We start from the raw sequence: 13,693 nt of genomic DNA, 5'->3' as shown, positions 1-13,693 counted from the left end.
AAGTGAAATTATAGCAATTGTGTTTGTGTGCAATAGATATTTGGGCAAGATCGCATTGCAGATTTTTCTGATAAAATAAAATTATAAAGGATAGTTATTAGATATATATAAGGCTTAATTTTGAAAGTTTTGGTTTTCAATGGAATTTCTCACCTTTTCTGAGGAACCACCAAATGTTGAAAATTTGAAAATCAAGGACTCCAAATTTGTATGGCATTCATATATAAAAATATTAGGGATTTACAACTGTTGAGTCTCGACATATTTGTAGCATTCATATATTCTGTCGTTCCATAAATGAATATTGAATTGAGATTTTTAAGGGTTAATTTTCGGTTACTTTCTTTATAAAATGAAAATCTTTAGACTGTTATTTAAATTTTTGCGGATCTCAATTTATCTTTTGCTTTTGTTAAAAAGATTAAAAAAAATTATCAATGCACTCTTACCGTTTCCTTATCTTTTGAACAAAAATAAAAATAAATTGAAATTTATAATAATTTGAGAACTATTATCATTTCCCATACTTATTAAAATTTATAATAATTCTATGGGTAAGGAGAGAGAAAGACCAAAGTTGAAGGAAGTGTGCAAGTACTAAGGTATGGATAATTTGGTCTTTTGATAATGAATTGGGATAATCATAAAGATTTTGACATCTTTTATAGTTGTTTTTATATGAAGAATTTGCGTGTGGTCATTTTTTTTTTTTTTTGCAGGTTTTCGCTTTTTTAGGGATAGCAGTGGGTGGATTTGCCATTATTAAACATGCACCCACAAAAACTTCAAATTACTAAGTCCATCGACAATCTACAATGAATTTTTAATAATACATAAAAATTTAAATTATATAATTCAAGTTATAAATTTATAATTATAGCCTAAAAAATTCGCACGTAGTATTCAATTTTAAATATTATGAATGTGAATAAGAAATTAAATTTCAACACTAAAACAAATATTAAAATATATTGATCTAACATAAAATATTTCTATTGTATGCAAATTATCATCGCAATTCAATGCCTTGCTCTATCCTTTAATTAAGGGTTAATATCGGCTTACTCCTCTCCTAAAGCGACAATATTTAAATTGTCCCTTTTATTATTGAAAACACCAAATTATCCCTTAAAACTCGTTATCTTTAACTATTAATCACTGTTGACTTATAAAAGTATGAAAGTATCCCGACCTTAACAGAATATTCTTATAACAATATTGTGAGGCTAAAAAAAATAATTGATGTATGACTAATCATTGGAAAATGAAAAAGCTAACTATTAAAATATTAATACACAAACAATGAAGGAGAAATTAAAAAATAGCTATTGAAATGACTTGGGTGGCGTTTATTTTTTTATCTGAATAGATCTGAATTAGTGTGAATTCTGAATAAGTCTGAATGTCTGAATCTGAATAATATGTTTGTTTTTTCGTCTGAATCTCAGAAAATAAGGATTAAGTTATTTGTTTTTTTCAACTTAAAACGCTGAAAATATGTACTTTTACATTCGTATCTTTATTAAATTTAAATATCAAATAAATAATATATTAAATACCACAATATTTTAACATTTATAAGTAAAACTATATTCAAGTGAATACATAATTATTTTAGAATTTTAAATTTTATCGTATACAATATAAGAAATAAAAAATGAGATATTTTTATGTGGGGTAAATATCTATGGGTGAATTTTGGGGTAGACATGAAAAATAAATTATAAAACAGGGATATTTTTTACATTAGCAAGTAATTGACTTAATTTATATTTCTCCATTAAGTAAAAAGCAAAAAAAATTAGCTTATTTTATTAAGTCAAAATTATCTAAACAGTCTCATTAAGTTATAAAAACAAACATCTCTAATTAACTTAATTAATTAAGTTAAGTCACTTTAAGTCATTAAGTTAAAAAAAAATGTCACCTTAGTTCTCGACTTTTCTTTTTTTGTCATCCTTATTCCTTCTTCGTCTTTTCCTTTTATTTATTTTTTTCTCATCCTTACTCCTTTGTCTTTTTCTTCATTTTTTTCTTTCCTTTCATGTACGTGTGACAACCATACAACCATTATTCAAATCTAATCTCACTTTAAATCAAAATTAAAACTTAATTTCTACATATTAGAATCCAAAACCCAAAAATTAGAATCTATAAAATCCAAAACCCAAAACAACCAATCATCTATTAGGAGATTGAAAATACTGGGTGAAATTCACATGCAAAATAAAATATAACAATGAGTATTAAATTTTGTTGAAATTAACAAAAGAAGGTAGAATTAACGATATTGTTTGTTTGTGCAAGTGGGTTTTTAAAGCTACTTTCAGCAGTGACGAATTTTGAAGAAAAAAGAGTTAGGAAAAGAAGGAGAAAGAGAAATGAAGAAACAATAGCCATAGTGAACTTTGTCAAAATCCTTTTCAAATTGATGCATCAACAATAGTGCTATAGGAATTAGGATGATGGAAGGTGGGCGTCTTTCGATTTTGGGTTTGGTTGTTTGTGTGAATGGGTTCAAAAGAGTGGAGTCTACCGTCCCTCTAATCTGTGTGATTTGTTTTTATTCGAAGATTAATATTTTGAGTTTTGTGAATAAGTAAAGAATTAGAAGATTTTTAGGTTGTTGCGATAAAGGTGGTTTGATGAAACTCCAGTAGCATTTTTCTTTTGTTCTTTGATTTTTTTTTTATACCTATATTTTCTTTTAATACCTTTATAAAATGAAAAAAGAATAATAATGATAATAACGAAAAATGTGAAAAAAATGTAAAATTTTATTCGTTTTCATTTGTAGCTTTTAATTAATTTTTATATTTATTTTTTAAAAATAAAATACGAAAAGGTAAAATTTAATCGATTAAAAAAAGTAGTCATATCGGCACAAAATAAAAATATTTTAAAGTATTAGGGAGCATACTATAAATATTTGAAATATTTATGTGTATTTTAAAAAACCTAAAAAGATTTAGACCCAGAAAAATTAGTCTATCTAGATTTGACATTTTTCTGTTAATTGACTGTTAGGAAAATTTGCAAATATCATTTTATCTTTTTGACCATAAAAAATAATAGAGAGATATCGAGTTTTGGGGTTACTTGATGTTTTTAATAATAAGGATGGTGATTCAAAGATTGTCACTTCACGAAGGGGTAGGTCGAAATTAACCCTTTAATCAATATACAAATATTATTAACAATATTAATAAGTTAATTTTGTATAACTACTATTAACAAGTAACTAAATAAATAAAAACCAACTTTAGAAAAAAAAAATTGTTAGGTTCAAGTCATTAAAGTGAAACGAACAAAATCAATAACATTAAAATAAAATATCATTAAGGGTTTAGGAATCAAGAACTTTAATTTTTATATATTTATGATTTAAATATTTTTAATGTATCAAGAACTTTAATTTTTATATATTTATGATTTAAATATTTTTAATGTAATCTCTATGATTAAAATTAAAAATATAAATAATTAAATTAAAAAAAAACGTAAATTGGTGGATCCCGCATTGGTGCTCAATAAATTTTTTTCTAAATAACAAATCCACCCTCAATCTATAGTGATATAAGTTTGAATGAGTTTGCAGGTTAACGGGTAATTTTGCCATCCCAAAAGTCTTTTCCTAAAGCCTAAAAGCAGCCAAGCCAAAAATTCTTCTACTAAAGGGCTTGCGGTGTGTGCACTGACCGGCCGAGCCTTCGGAGACTTGACTGCCTAAAACTGAGAAGAAAAGGAAAGAGGAAATGGTTCACTTGAATGCGTGCGAGTTGAACCTCAGTAACTGCGGACCCGTCTCTGTCTCTTGCACCGGGTAATTTCTAGTCTCTTTATCAATTTATCACCGCAGATTTAGAGCTGATTGCGTTGATATTGAGTTTGTTTCTGATTATTGATTGGTTGTGTGCGCGTATATTTGTGGTTATATTTTTCATTTTTCATTCTGTTAGCATGGACATGGGAAATCTTTGAATGTAATGTGAGACCAGTTGAACTATTGATTAGGTTTTGAAAGTGGAATCAATACAGTAAACTTTCCTCAATGGTTTCTCAAGCAATATGGGACCGGTTATCCCAAAGGAAAGCCCATTAGTATGAGGAGCTTGAAATTTATCATCTGTTTTTCATCTTTTACTACCTGCTTCTTCTAACTGTAGCTATCGGTGCTTAACATTCACACTTCTTGTTGTGTTTTAGGTACTCAACATTCATGTTACAACCATTAAATGTAATTTGCGAATGTTATTTTTTCTATTGCTGCGATGCAGGAAAAACCGGAAATGGAGACCCCCTCAAGCAGCTATAATTCCCAATTACCATCTTCCAATGCGTAGTTTTGAGGTTAAAAACAGGTAAGCTGTGTTGGATGTTTCCAAGTTGAAGCTTGCATGTGTAGAATTTTTCCTACGGTAACTCACTCTTTAGTATATAACTTTATGCGTTTATCTTTGCCGCTGTTTTTTTTTTTCCTTCTCAATCATGTATATGTATCTGTAGTTGGTCTATGTGATGGTACCATGTCTGGAATTAAAATTGTTTAATTTCTTATTCCCCATATGGAGATGCCTATGCAGTAAAAATAACTTGCAGATAATGTATATTTCTAAAGTACTCAGAGAAGTTCCTATTTTTTATGCTGGGGGCATTAGATTTTTTTTTTTTTAATTTGCATGATAAAATTTAACTCTGCTTATTATTCTACAGGAACTGTATGCTGGTTGGATATATATATTTTTTAATTAAATTAATTTCTTTGCACATCTAGCTTGCGAAGAATTGATGCCACTAATGAGTTGCTATTGAAACTAATGCCTTTTGGAAATGTGTATGTTCTGTTAGTTCCTGCTTATGATGATTTTACATAATCTTACTCTGATTGTAGGACATCTGCAGAGGATATAAAGGCACTTAGATTGATAACTGCCATCAAAACGCCATATCTACCAGATGGCAGATTTGATCTTGAAGCTTATGATGACCTAGTGAATATGCAGATCGTAAATGGTGCTGAAGGTATGATTGTTGGTGGCACAACTGGTGAAGGCCAACTCATGAGCTGGGATGAACATATAATGCTTATTGGTCACACAGTGAACTGCTTTGGCGCCTCAGTAAAGGTAATTGGAAATACTGGAAGCAACTCCACCAGGGAAGCAATTCATGCTACTGAACAAGGTTTTGCAGTTGGTATGCATGCAGCACTACACATAAATCCTTACTATGGCAAAACTTCCTTGGAGGGCTTGATTTCTCACTTTGATAGTGTGTTGTCCATGGGCCCCACCATTATATACAATGTGCCGTCACGAACTGGTCAAGATATTCCTCCGCGTGTGATTCACACAATGGCACAGAGTCCGAACCTGGCTGGTGTCAAGGAATGTGTTGGGAATGATCGGGTTGAACATTACACAGGTAATGGGATTGTGGTGTGGAGTGGGAATGATGACCAATGCCATGATGCTAGGTGGAACCATGGGGCTACTGGGGTGATATCTGTTACAAGCAACTTGGTTCCAGGGATGATGCGAGAACTTATGTTCGGAGGAAAGAACCCTTCTCTCAATACAAAGCTCTTCCCACTTATTGAGTGGCTTTTTCAGGAGCCAAACCCAATTCCCTTAAACACAGCTCTTGCGCAACTTGGAGTTGTGAGGCCAGTTTTCAGATTACCATATGTACCTCTTCCTCAGGAAAAGAGGGCAGAATTTGTGAATCTGGTGAACCAAATTGGGAGGGAGAATTTTGTAGGGGAAAAGGATGTTCAGGTTCTTGATGACGACGACTTCATCTTGGTAGACCGATATTAGTTAGTTGTTTCTTGTTTTCATTTTCTGGTTGGTGCTTACAAGCTCTTGACGTTTGTTATTTTAAACAAGTGTTGTGATTACAGTTGAGCATATGGCTGTTGGACCTGTTGGGACTAGTTATCTGGTAATGCCCATTAGAGTAGCTTTCATGCATGATATAACAAGTGATTGTTTTCTTGTTTATCTTTATGGTTTGTACCTTTTATATTGCATGGTTTTTCTTAGTTTCATAATTTCAATTTTTGGTTGTATGAGTAATCATTCTGTATAATAGATGCTGTAATGGAAGCATTAAGCATTTACAAACAGGGCTCAGGTTAATATGCAACATTTTCAATAGGATGTTATAGATGCTGGACTTTGGAAGATGACTGCTAAGTCGAATATGTTTTTTTTTTTTTTGGCTCGTGAGATGACCAATTATTTGTTGTCGTTTTCATGTTCTCTGAACAATCGAATACACTCAGCCTGTGAATCAAGACTCAACCGAATCATGGAGAAAATAAATCGTTCATCTTCCTTAACAGAAAAGAGATTGAGAAAGATAATCAAACGGCGTCCCTGGTCATCTAATTTGTTAATTTATTCGGGGAGTAAGATTAATGGATCCTTCATTTTTACATAAATTGACGCACAACTGAACGGTCTTTATATTTGCACACAAGATCCCGGGTTGTATCTCTCTAGGTCAAAGAAAGTACATTTGAACCATTGATGTGCGATTAATGTTCATTAACTAGTTGACTAGTTAACTTGGTGTGTTCACTCATGAATTATTTGGAAAGACTTTTTATTTATTAGTTTTATTCAGCCAACGCAAGGGGCTTTGGTCCGCTCGGATGCATATTAAGAGCGGTATGTAGCCGTTGTATTCATTAAGGTGGGTCCCGTTCACATCTCTCCTCCTCAACGGTCATATTCTCTCCCAGTCAAATACGCCCGTTAGGCTTAAACTAAACTCTATATAATCTCTTCGCACCAATCGCCTGAACAATCAAAATCAAAACAGAAAATCAATTCCTCTCTGAAATATAAATCTCCCAATTACTAAAACCATCATCATATCAAATGGGTATTTCTCTCAACCCCAACTCTCAGTCGCTCAATGGTTCACACCACCACACACACAAAGTGTTCCTATATTGTAACTACATCCTACTAGGTGCAGCCTCCAGTTGCATCTTCTTGACCCTTTCGCTGAGGCTGCTCCCTTCAGTTTGCGGCTTCTTTTTCATCCTCCTCCACATCCTCACCATCGCCGGTGCCATCTCCGGTTGTGCAGCGGCCTCATCGGACTCCAGCCGTTGGTACGGGGCCCACATGGTTGCCACAGTCCTAACAGCAATATTTCAGGGATCAGTTTCTGTGCTGGTCTTCACCAGAACTAGTGACTTCCTCGGGAAGTTGAAGTCCTATGTTAGAGAGGAGGATGGTGTGGTGATACTTAAGTTGGCTGGTGGGTTATGCGTGTTGATTTTTTGCTTGGAGTGGGTGGTGCTAACACTTGCATTCTTCTTGAAGTATTATGCCTATGTGGAAGGTGGTAATGGAACCCCTGCTGTGAGGAGGAGCGCCAAGGTGTCTCAAGAGGAGGATTTGAAGGATTGGCCATGGCCTTTCCAAGTTTAATTTTAGATCATTATTATGTCTTTTGCTAGTATGATCATTTTGGTCATTTTGCCGTGGCCGATTATAGTTTCATTCATTCATTGGTTTGATTCGATGTTGTATTTCTGCTCTGGGATCTTAATACACATATAATGGATATTAAAAAGTTGATTTGTTTATATGCACAGGATTTCCAGTCTTGCAATTTCCATCATTCAGTCCCAAACTAACTCGCTTGAAGCTTAAGAGAGATTATTTCAAGTATTAGCTGATTTTTGTTGCAATTCATGCTGAGAAAACAGATCTATTTGCACCCAGATAAAAGCTGAGAAAATACACTATTATCCAGTTATTCGACAAATATGGAAGCATAATTCCAGCAAGTGATTCCATTTCCAAACTAACATTGTCCAAACAAAAAGCAGAAAATAATGATGTCAGCGTTGGTGAATTAATTAAAAAGCTAAAATCTAAAACGATCATGGAGAATTAAAAGCTTACACATTCTCAACATCTGATTAAACATTACAGAACAAGTCTTAAAGAAGATACACGAAACCAACCAGAAATTATGTATCTACAAAAACATCACCATTATTATTAAGTACGCCATACATAAACATCTATTTGGCTAATAGTACTACTGTGTCTTAATGATGACTTGTGTCGTTGTTGCACCCTTCTTCCCCTTGCAGCACCTAAACAATTATTTCTCTGCCGAACACCCAGCTGAACGGTACAGCGGATGCTTGCTTGGCCCTTCCTTGAGCTCTCTCCTCCAACCTTCTAATTCTTGGAGGCAAACCACAAACAAAATCTTGAGCTTTACGGCCCTCTCCCGAAAGACCCGTCAACTTTTCTACGTTCCATCTACCCACCAGAAATTCCAAAATGTCAGCATAGTCCTTTGCAGTGTAGACTCCGAGCCGCTGGGCAACTGTTGAGAAGTGTTCAAATAGGTTATCATCCCGGCCATCATACATTAAATGGGCGGGCATTGATATTTTCTTCTTCATCATATCAGCTAAAGCCATGACAGTGCCATCTGGATCAATTTCAAAGAGCTTCTCCACAATCTTGGTGTAGGCAGTTTCATGGCGTTTCTCATCAGAGGCAATGATGCCACATATCTGTGCAAGTTTCAAGTCTCCATATTCCTTGGCATGTCTGGCTGTGTTCCCATGGGAGATAAATGTTGCCCTCTCTTGGAATGAAGTGTAGATGAAACCAAGGTAGGGGTTGTTTTCTGTTTTAGGATCCTAAGAAAACAACAAACTCATAAATACTGAAAAATCAAGTGCAAAGCATAGACAACAGAAGAAGCTTGTCCTCTTATATAGAATTTAGTAATAGGAAAGGAGAATCTCACCATTCCTGATCCTATCAGGTATTGAATTGTCTTCTCAATTTGCTTCATGTCTACACGTCCAGATAGGTAGAGATACTTATTGAGAAGGTCGCCATGCCTGTTTTCTTCAGCAGTCCAAGCCCTAGTCCAAATTGCCCAAGAAGTGAGGCTTGCACCAGTCTCATCTCGAACCCCGTCTAGGGTGTTCAGCATTGTCTGGTAAGTAGGAAGGGCTTCTTCTGTGATCATATCTCCAACCAATACAACAAAATAGTCATCAGGGATTTCCTTGCATCTTTCTCTCAACTCCTTGACTTGCTCATAAAATCCTTCCGATTCAGGTTCCGGCAGATAATCCATGGGTTGCCAGCATTTCTCAACAGGCTTTAGGTGCACCAAGATATTCTCCTCAGCCCAACCCTCCAAAGATTTGAATATCTCCATCTTTTGTTGTGGCATAGAATGAGTTACTTGAACGTGTACCTCCCTTGGAGGGCAATACGGCTTCTTAAGATTCCCAACCTCTCTGTAACCAGCAGAACACAGCAAAAAAAGCATAAATGAAGTTTCTAATTGAAAGTTAGAAATATATTTCACTAGGAGGGGGTTTAAGAGGCTTTTACCCAGGGAAATAGAACAATAATTGGTGCAAACAAAAGGGAACAAAAAACAGATTATTTCATTTTTTTTAATTATTATTATTATTTATGTCTTCTGGAACAGGCTGAGCAGCAATAGATAAGGGATGATTGAAAAAAAAAAAAATGGACATCCAAGGCGTCATATAAACACCAACTACTACCATATTGACAGCAAAGTCAAGGATTTAGTAACCAAATACAAAAAAACTGGTATAAGCTAAACAGGGAAGTTTCACAACCATATATTAATACCCTGGCCATCTATAGAGTTGAGGAAATTGTAATACAATAAAACAATTATATTAAAATACATATGTACCACCTATATCATACGGGAAAAGGGCTGATTTTTTTTTTCCCTTAATACACATGATGGCAATAAGAAGTGTGACAAATGGTAAGCAATTCGTAAGTCCTTTCCTTAGCTGCTAAAGTAGCCAACAAAACCTTGTGTTATCACAAATTACTCTTCAAATTGAGTGAGTGATGGAAATAGCTACAAACGAGATGAAAGGAAATTAGAATCTCTATGCAATGATAGAGCCTCATATAATACAAGCAAGTTCCAATGAAAAATTTGCACTACACTGAAACAAGCATGTATTTCCCACCAAAGAGTAATTGACAATAGATTAATTGAATTCTTGCCCACATATACATAGATATAAAGCCAGTCAACCAACACGACCAAGTTCCAAAAGAATAAGTTAACTCACAAAACTGCACCTAACTCTGATCTATGAAAAATAAATAAATAAATAGTCCCCACAATAAAAAAAAGACAAACAGAAAGGCCCACATGCAACAAGGCATATAAAAAACCCCTTACAATATCAAGAGATATAAAATTCAGCAAACATTGAACAAGATACAAAAATAAATAAATAAATGATGCCGGGCTAGAACAGCAGAAAAATGAATTCCATCATCATCCAGAAACAGGGACGCAGAAACACAGGGCGTCCATTTGAAGCCACATGCAAGAATCAAATCCCAATGCAAAAGCAAAATAGAATCGACCCGACCCTAAAAAATCTCAATGATCTTACACAAAAAGACAAATACAATTCAGGGAAAAGACACGAATGATTTAAAGCAATATCAAGCTCACATAGCACTAAATAGTAAATACTAAAACCCAGATCAATAAAATCATTCAAGAAACAGTTCGTAATCCAATAACTGATACCCACGAAGTGGAAAAAAAAACATTTTGAATAAAACACAAACAACCCAGATCAGTATAATGATAAAGAAAAATAACAATACGAATATTTGATCGTGTTCATGCCAAATTAAAATGCAAATGAGGAATTAAAAGAAAAAAAAATACTGACTTGGTGATAGCAGGAGGAAGAGTGGATGCCATGAAGACTCTTGAACATCTGTGTTTGCGGATTGATGATGATGACGACGGGAAGCTGAATGTTGTTGGATTCAGTTTCAAAGCCATTGCTGTAAATGTTTATTTCAAAAGATATCGTTTTTATCGAAGAAGATGACGATGATATTTTGAAAAAAAAAAAAAATAAAGTTTAATTTACGTACGTATGTGTCAAAGAAATGGCCAAGACAAAACAGGGAGAAATGAAACCGAACACGAAGAGAAGGCTAAAAGGGCAATGCAGAGGGAATTGCGTTACTTGCTTTTCGATTGTTTATTATATAGCAAAAGACAAAGCGCACAAAAGGCTGGCAAAAGGCAGCGGCGTTAAGAAAAGAGCTTCTTCTTAGACGCCACTGCTTTTTGGTTTCAATTTCACACCTGCCATCTGTCCTTCTTATGGTAATATATGGGAAACATTGGGGGTAAAGAAAGGAAATGGCGATCTCCCGTCGAATCTTGAGGAAGCGAAACGTGGATTTTGTCGCTTTGTTTGATTATTTGAGATGGCCCACTCGCTACGTGCGTCCTCCCGTGGGTCCTTTTGCAAAATGCATTGCTTTAGGCCATTAGCCGAACCTCCTTTTGTTTTCGTCTGCTTTTGTGCTTACTACCAGTAGCAGTGGTCGCTGCCTTTTTTTTTTATATTATTATTATTATTATTATTATTATTTACTAATTAATTAATTAATATTATATTACCTTACAATTTCATCTTATTAAGAATATTTACCTAGTGGTTAATACCTTCTCAATATCAATATAATTATATTTCAATAACAAAAAATTGAACGAAAAAAGTGGTCTTTTTTTTTTTTTTTTGAGTTCTTATTCATCAACTAGTTTATTTAAAGAAAATGATAAAATCATCCACTAAGTTATACCCAGCCAAGCTGTGTTAGGTTGGCCCACACCCAACAACTGGACCCTCCCAGAGTCCAAAGTCCAAAGCATGCACCACACCTACCGCGACTAATCCTGCTGTCCAATTGACGCTTGTTCGATGAGACACCTTCTCAAGTTGAGAATTTTGAACAAGTATAAGATATGAATTATCGCCCTTAATTAGCCGGCATATGCATAGGATCTCATAGAGACAGTTGAAATCGATACACTTCAGGATGGCAAACAGTAGGTTTGGGTCGGATGTTTTTAAGTTCAGGCCCAAACGCACTTTACGTTTAGCGAGAGGGCTTCGGCTGCATTTGGACTTTATTTATTTTTTAAAATTTTTTTAATTGTTGTAGGTTTGAAAAAAATTAATAATTAATAAGTTATTATAATTACAGGTAAATTAAAAAAAATAAATATTTTAAAGTAAAATAATAAATAAATCAAATAGAAGCTCATAATTTTAATTTTTTTAAATACTGGATTCTCTAATTCAAACGCTCTTTTAATTAATTAACACAAAAAAAAGTTTAGTATTATAATTTTAACTTTTTTGAATCATCATTAATTTATAAGTTAAGAATTTAAGTTTTCTTTTTTATTTTTAAATTACTTTTAATTTTAATTATATTACTCTAATTTATAAATTTATTTTTAAAAAATAGTTGCCCTAGACCTGGCCTGGATTTTTTTTCTTGGGCCCGGCCGGATTTTTTTGCCCACCCTACTTCACACTAATATTCACAGACTTGTGTGAGTAGGGATGGCAAAATCCTCCACGAGTTTGGGGCCCCATGGAGCCTCACTCCAAATGAAAAAAATTTTTAATAATTTTTGGGGAATGGAGTGGGGAATGGGGGAAAAGTAATCCCTAAATTGTTAACAGGGTGGGGTTTGGTATTGCACTCCCCACCCCACCCCAATCCTCATTATATATAAATATATTTTTAATTCTTATTTAATAATTTTTATTTTATCAACTATAATGTCAATTAATAATTTTTTTAATTTTTATGTAATATAAATAGAATATGAATAAAAGAAAACCTTACAATATTTTTTAATTTTAAAACATTATTATTTTTTTTTCTCTTTTAAGATACTGCTCTCTTTAAATATTTTTCACTTTTAATATCATTTTGAGATATTGTTTCAAATTTTTAAAGATTTTTTTAAAAAATAAATACTTTATAATCTGGTGATGATTTTATTTTAAAATTTTTAATTTATTGAAATCATATTTTTATATCTATTATAAAAAATAAGTAAATGGGGAATGGGGTGGAGATGGGGGAATCATTCCCCACGTGGGGATTTCCCATTCCCAACCCATTAAATTTATTGGGGAATGAGGTGGGGAATGAAGGCAAAAAATTTTAATGGGGTGGGGAATGGGGTAGGCATCCCCACCCCCACCTCGCCCCATTGCCATCCCTATGTGTGAGAAATGAATGTGTCATTGCTACATACGTATGCTATTGAGTCACTTTCATGAAATTTATTTCACATGCGTTTCTATTTTATGTATGCCAACTTGAGAAAAACGTAAAAAACTATATTTGATGATACATACATATCACGTGCTTATGTGTGTTAATTTCAAATATGCCTTGTGTTATCTTATCTTACTCTTTTAGAACGAGGAAAAGAAATAAACAAACTTTGCGTAATCAAACAAATTGAAAAAACTTTGGTTAATAAAGAAATATGCCTTGTAGTGACCACATGCAGGCGGCGTGCTCCGTTTCCCTTGTTTAGAATTAGAAAGCAACATAATAATAAGGTCACGAAAAGATTCACACGTGCCTGCATGTGGTCACTACAAGAATTTGCCATTAGGTTCGGCCAATATTGCCTTCCTCTCACAATAATCAAACAAATTAGGTTCGAATTTGATTGGTTCAAATTTGAGATTTTTCTTTTTTTATTATTAACGATACAGGCAACATGGTGGAATAGGTAGCCTCTTCTATACCATGAAACTCGCCAACAACATACTAAG

General features: G+C 33.7%; 3 protein-coding genes across 5 annotated transcripts; 2 read left to right on the top strand and 1 right to left on the bottom strand.

Annotated features, from left to right (window-relative positions):
* Nucleotides 1-3,600: 3,600 nt before the first annotated feature.
* Nucleotides 3,601-6,125, top strand: LOC18042211 (4-hydroxy-tetrahydrodipicolinate synthase, chloroplastic). 2 transcript variants are annotated; one of them, XM_006433520.2, is made up of 3 exons: nucleotides 3,601-3,823; nucleotides 4,278-4,361; nucleotides 4,892-6,125. In XM_006433520.2, the coding sequence occupies exons 1-3, from the start codon at nucleotides 3,756-3,758 to the stop codon at nucleotides 5,817-5,819; spliced, it is 1,080 nt and encodes a 359-aa protein (XP_006433583.1). In that variant the 5' UTR covers nucleotides 3,601-3,755; the 3' UTR covers nucleotides 5,820-6,125. The 2 variants fall into 2 exon arrangements, with proteins under 2 accessions (XP_006433583.1, XP_006433582.1); XM_006433519.2 differs by having other exon boundaries at nucleotides 3,736-3,823; nucleotides 4,207-4,361.
* A 688-nt stretch (nucleotides 6,126-6,813) lies between these two features.
* Nucleotides 6,814-7,602, top strand: LOC18042893. Its single transcript, XM_006433518.2, has one exon. The coding sequence runs from the start codon at nucleotides 6,888-6,890 to the stop codon at nucleotides 7,446-7,448; it is 561 nt and encodes a 186-aa protein (XP_006433581.1). The 5' UTR covers nucleotides 6,814-6,887; the 3' UTR covers nucleotides 7,449-7,602.
* A 188-nt stretch (nucleotides 7,603-7,790) lies between these two features.
* On the bottom strand, nucleotides 7,791-11,151 carry LOC18042892 (stearoyl-[acyl-carrier-protein] 9-desaturase, chloroplastic). 2 transcript variants are annotated; one of them, XM_024184153.1, is made up of 4 exons: nucleotides 10,965-11,151; nucleotides 10,754-10,871; nucleotides 8,797-9,301; nucleotides 7,791-8,686 (listed from the first exon to the last, which is right to left on the bottom strand). In XM_024184153.1, exons 2-4 carry the CDS (start codon nucleotides 10,867-10,869, stop codon nucleotides 8,126-8,128), a joined length of 1,182 nt encoding a protein of 393 aa, XP_024039921.1. In that variant the 5' UTR covers nucleotides 10,870-10,871; nucleotides 10,965-11,151; the 3' UTR covers nucleotides 7,791-8,125. The 2 variants fall into 2 exon arrangements, with proteins under 2 accessions (XP_024039921.1, XP_006433580.1); XM_006433517.2 differs by having other exon boundaries at nucleotides 10,754-11,151.
* Nucleotides 11,152-13,693: the final 2,542 nt, after the last annotated feature.

This window comes from Citrus clementina, unplaced genomic scaffold (assembly GCF_000493195.1).
Source record: "Citrus clementina cultivar Clemenules unplaced genomic scaffold, Citrus_clementina_v1.0 scaffold_5, whole genome shotgun sequence".
In the NCBI taxonomy this organism is placed as follows: Eukaryota; Viridiplantae; Streptophyta; class Magnoliopsida; order Sapindales; family Rutaceae; genus Citrus; species Citrus x clementina.
The sequence above is the reverse complement of the archived record's forward strand: the minus strand, read 5'-3'. Positions and strand labels throughout refer to the sequence as shown.

What these genes read in the sequence shown, in the direction of transcription:
- LOC18042211 (XM_006433520.2), top strand. Translation starts at nt 3,756, where the DNA reads ATGGTTCACTTGAATGCGTGCGAGTTGAACCTCAGTAACTGCGGACCC. An exon ending in GTCTCTGTCTCTTGCACCGG is followed by an intron (nt 3,824 to 4,277) that starts GTAATTTCTAGT and finishes GCTGCGATGCAG; the next exon opens with GAAAAACCGGAAATGGAGAC. An exon ending in AGTTTTGAGGTTAAAAACAG is followed by an intron (nt 4,362 to 4,891) that starts GTAAGCTGTGTT and finishes CTCTGATTGTAG; the next exon opens with GACATCTGCAGAGGATATAA.
- LOC18042893 (XM_006433518.2), top strand. Translation starts at nt 6,888, where the DNA reads ATGGGTATTTCTCTCAACCCCAACTCTCAGTCGCTCAATGGTTCACAC.
- LOC18042892 (XM_006433517.2), bottom strand. Translation starts at nt 10,869, where the DNA reads ATGGCTTTGAAACTGAATCCAACAACATTCAGCTTCCCGTCGTCATCA. An exon ending in CTTCCTCCTGCTATCACCAA is followed by an intron (nt 9,302 to 10,753) that starts GTCAGTATTTTT and finishes TGCTGGTTACAG; the next exon opens with AGAGGTTGGGAATCTTAAGA. An exon ending in ACCTGATAGGATCAGGAATG is followed by an intron (nt 8,687 to 8,796) that starts GTGAGATTCTCC and finishes TTGTTTTCTTAG; the next exon opens with GATCCTAAAACAGAAAACAA.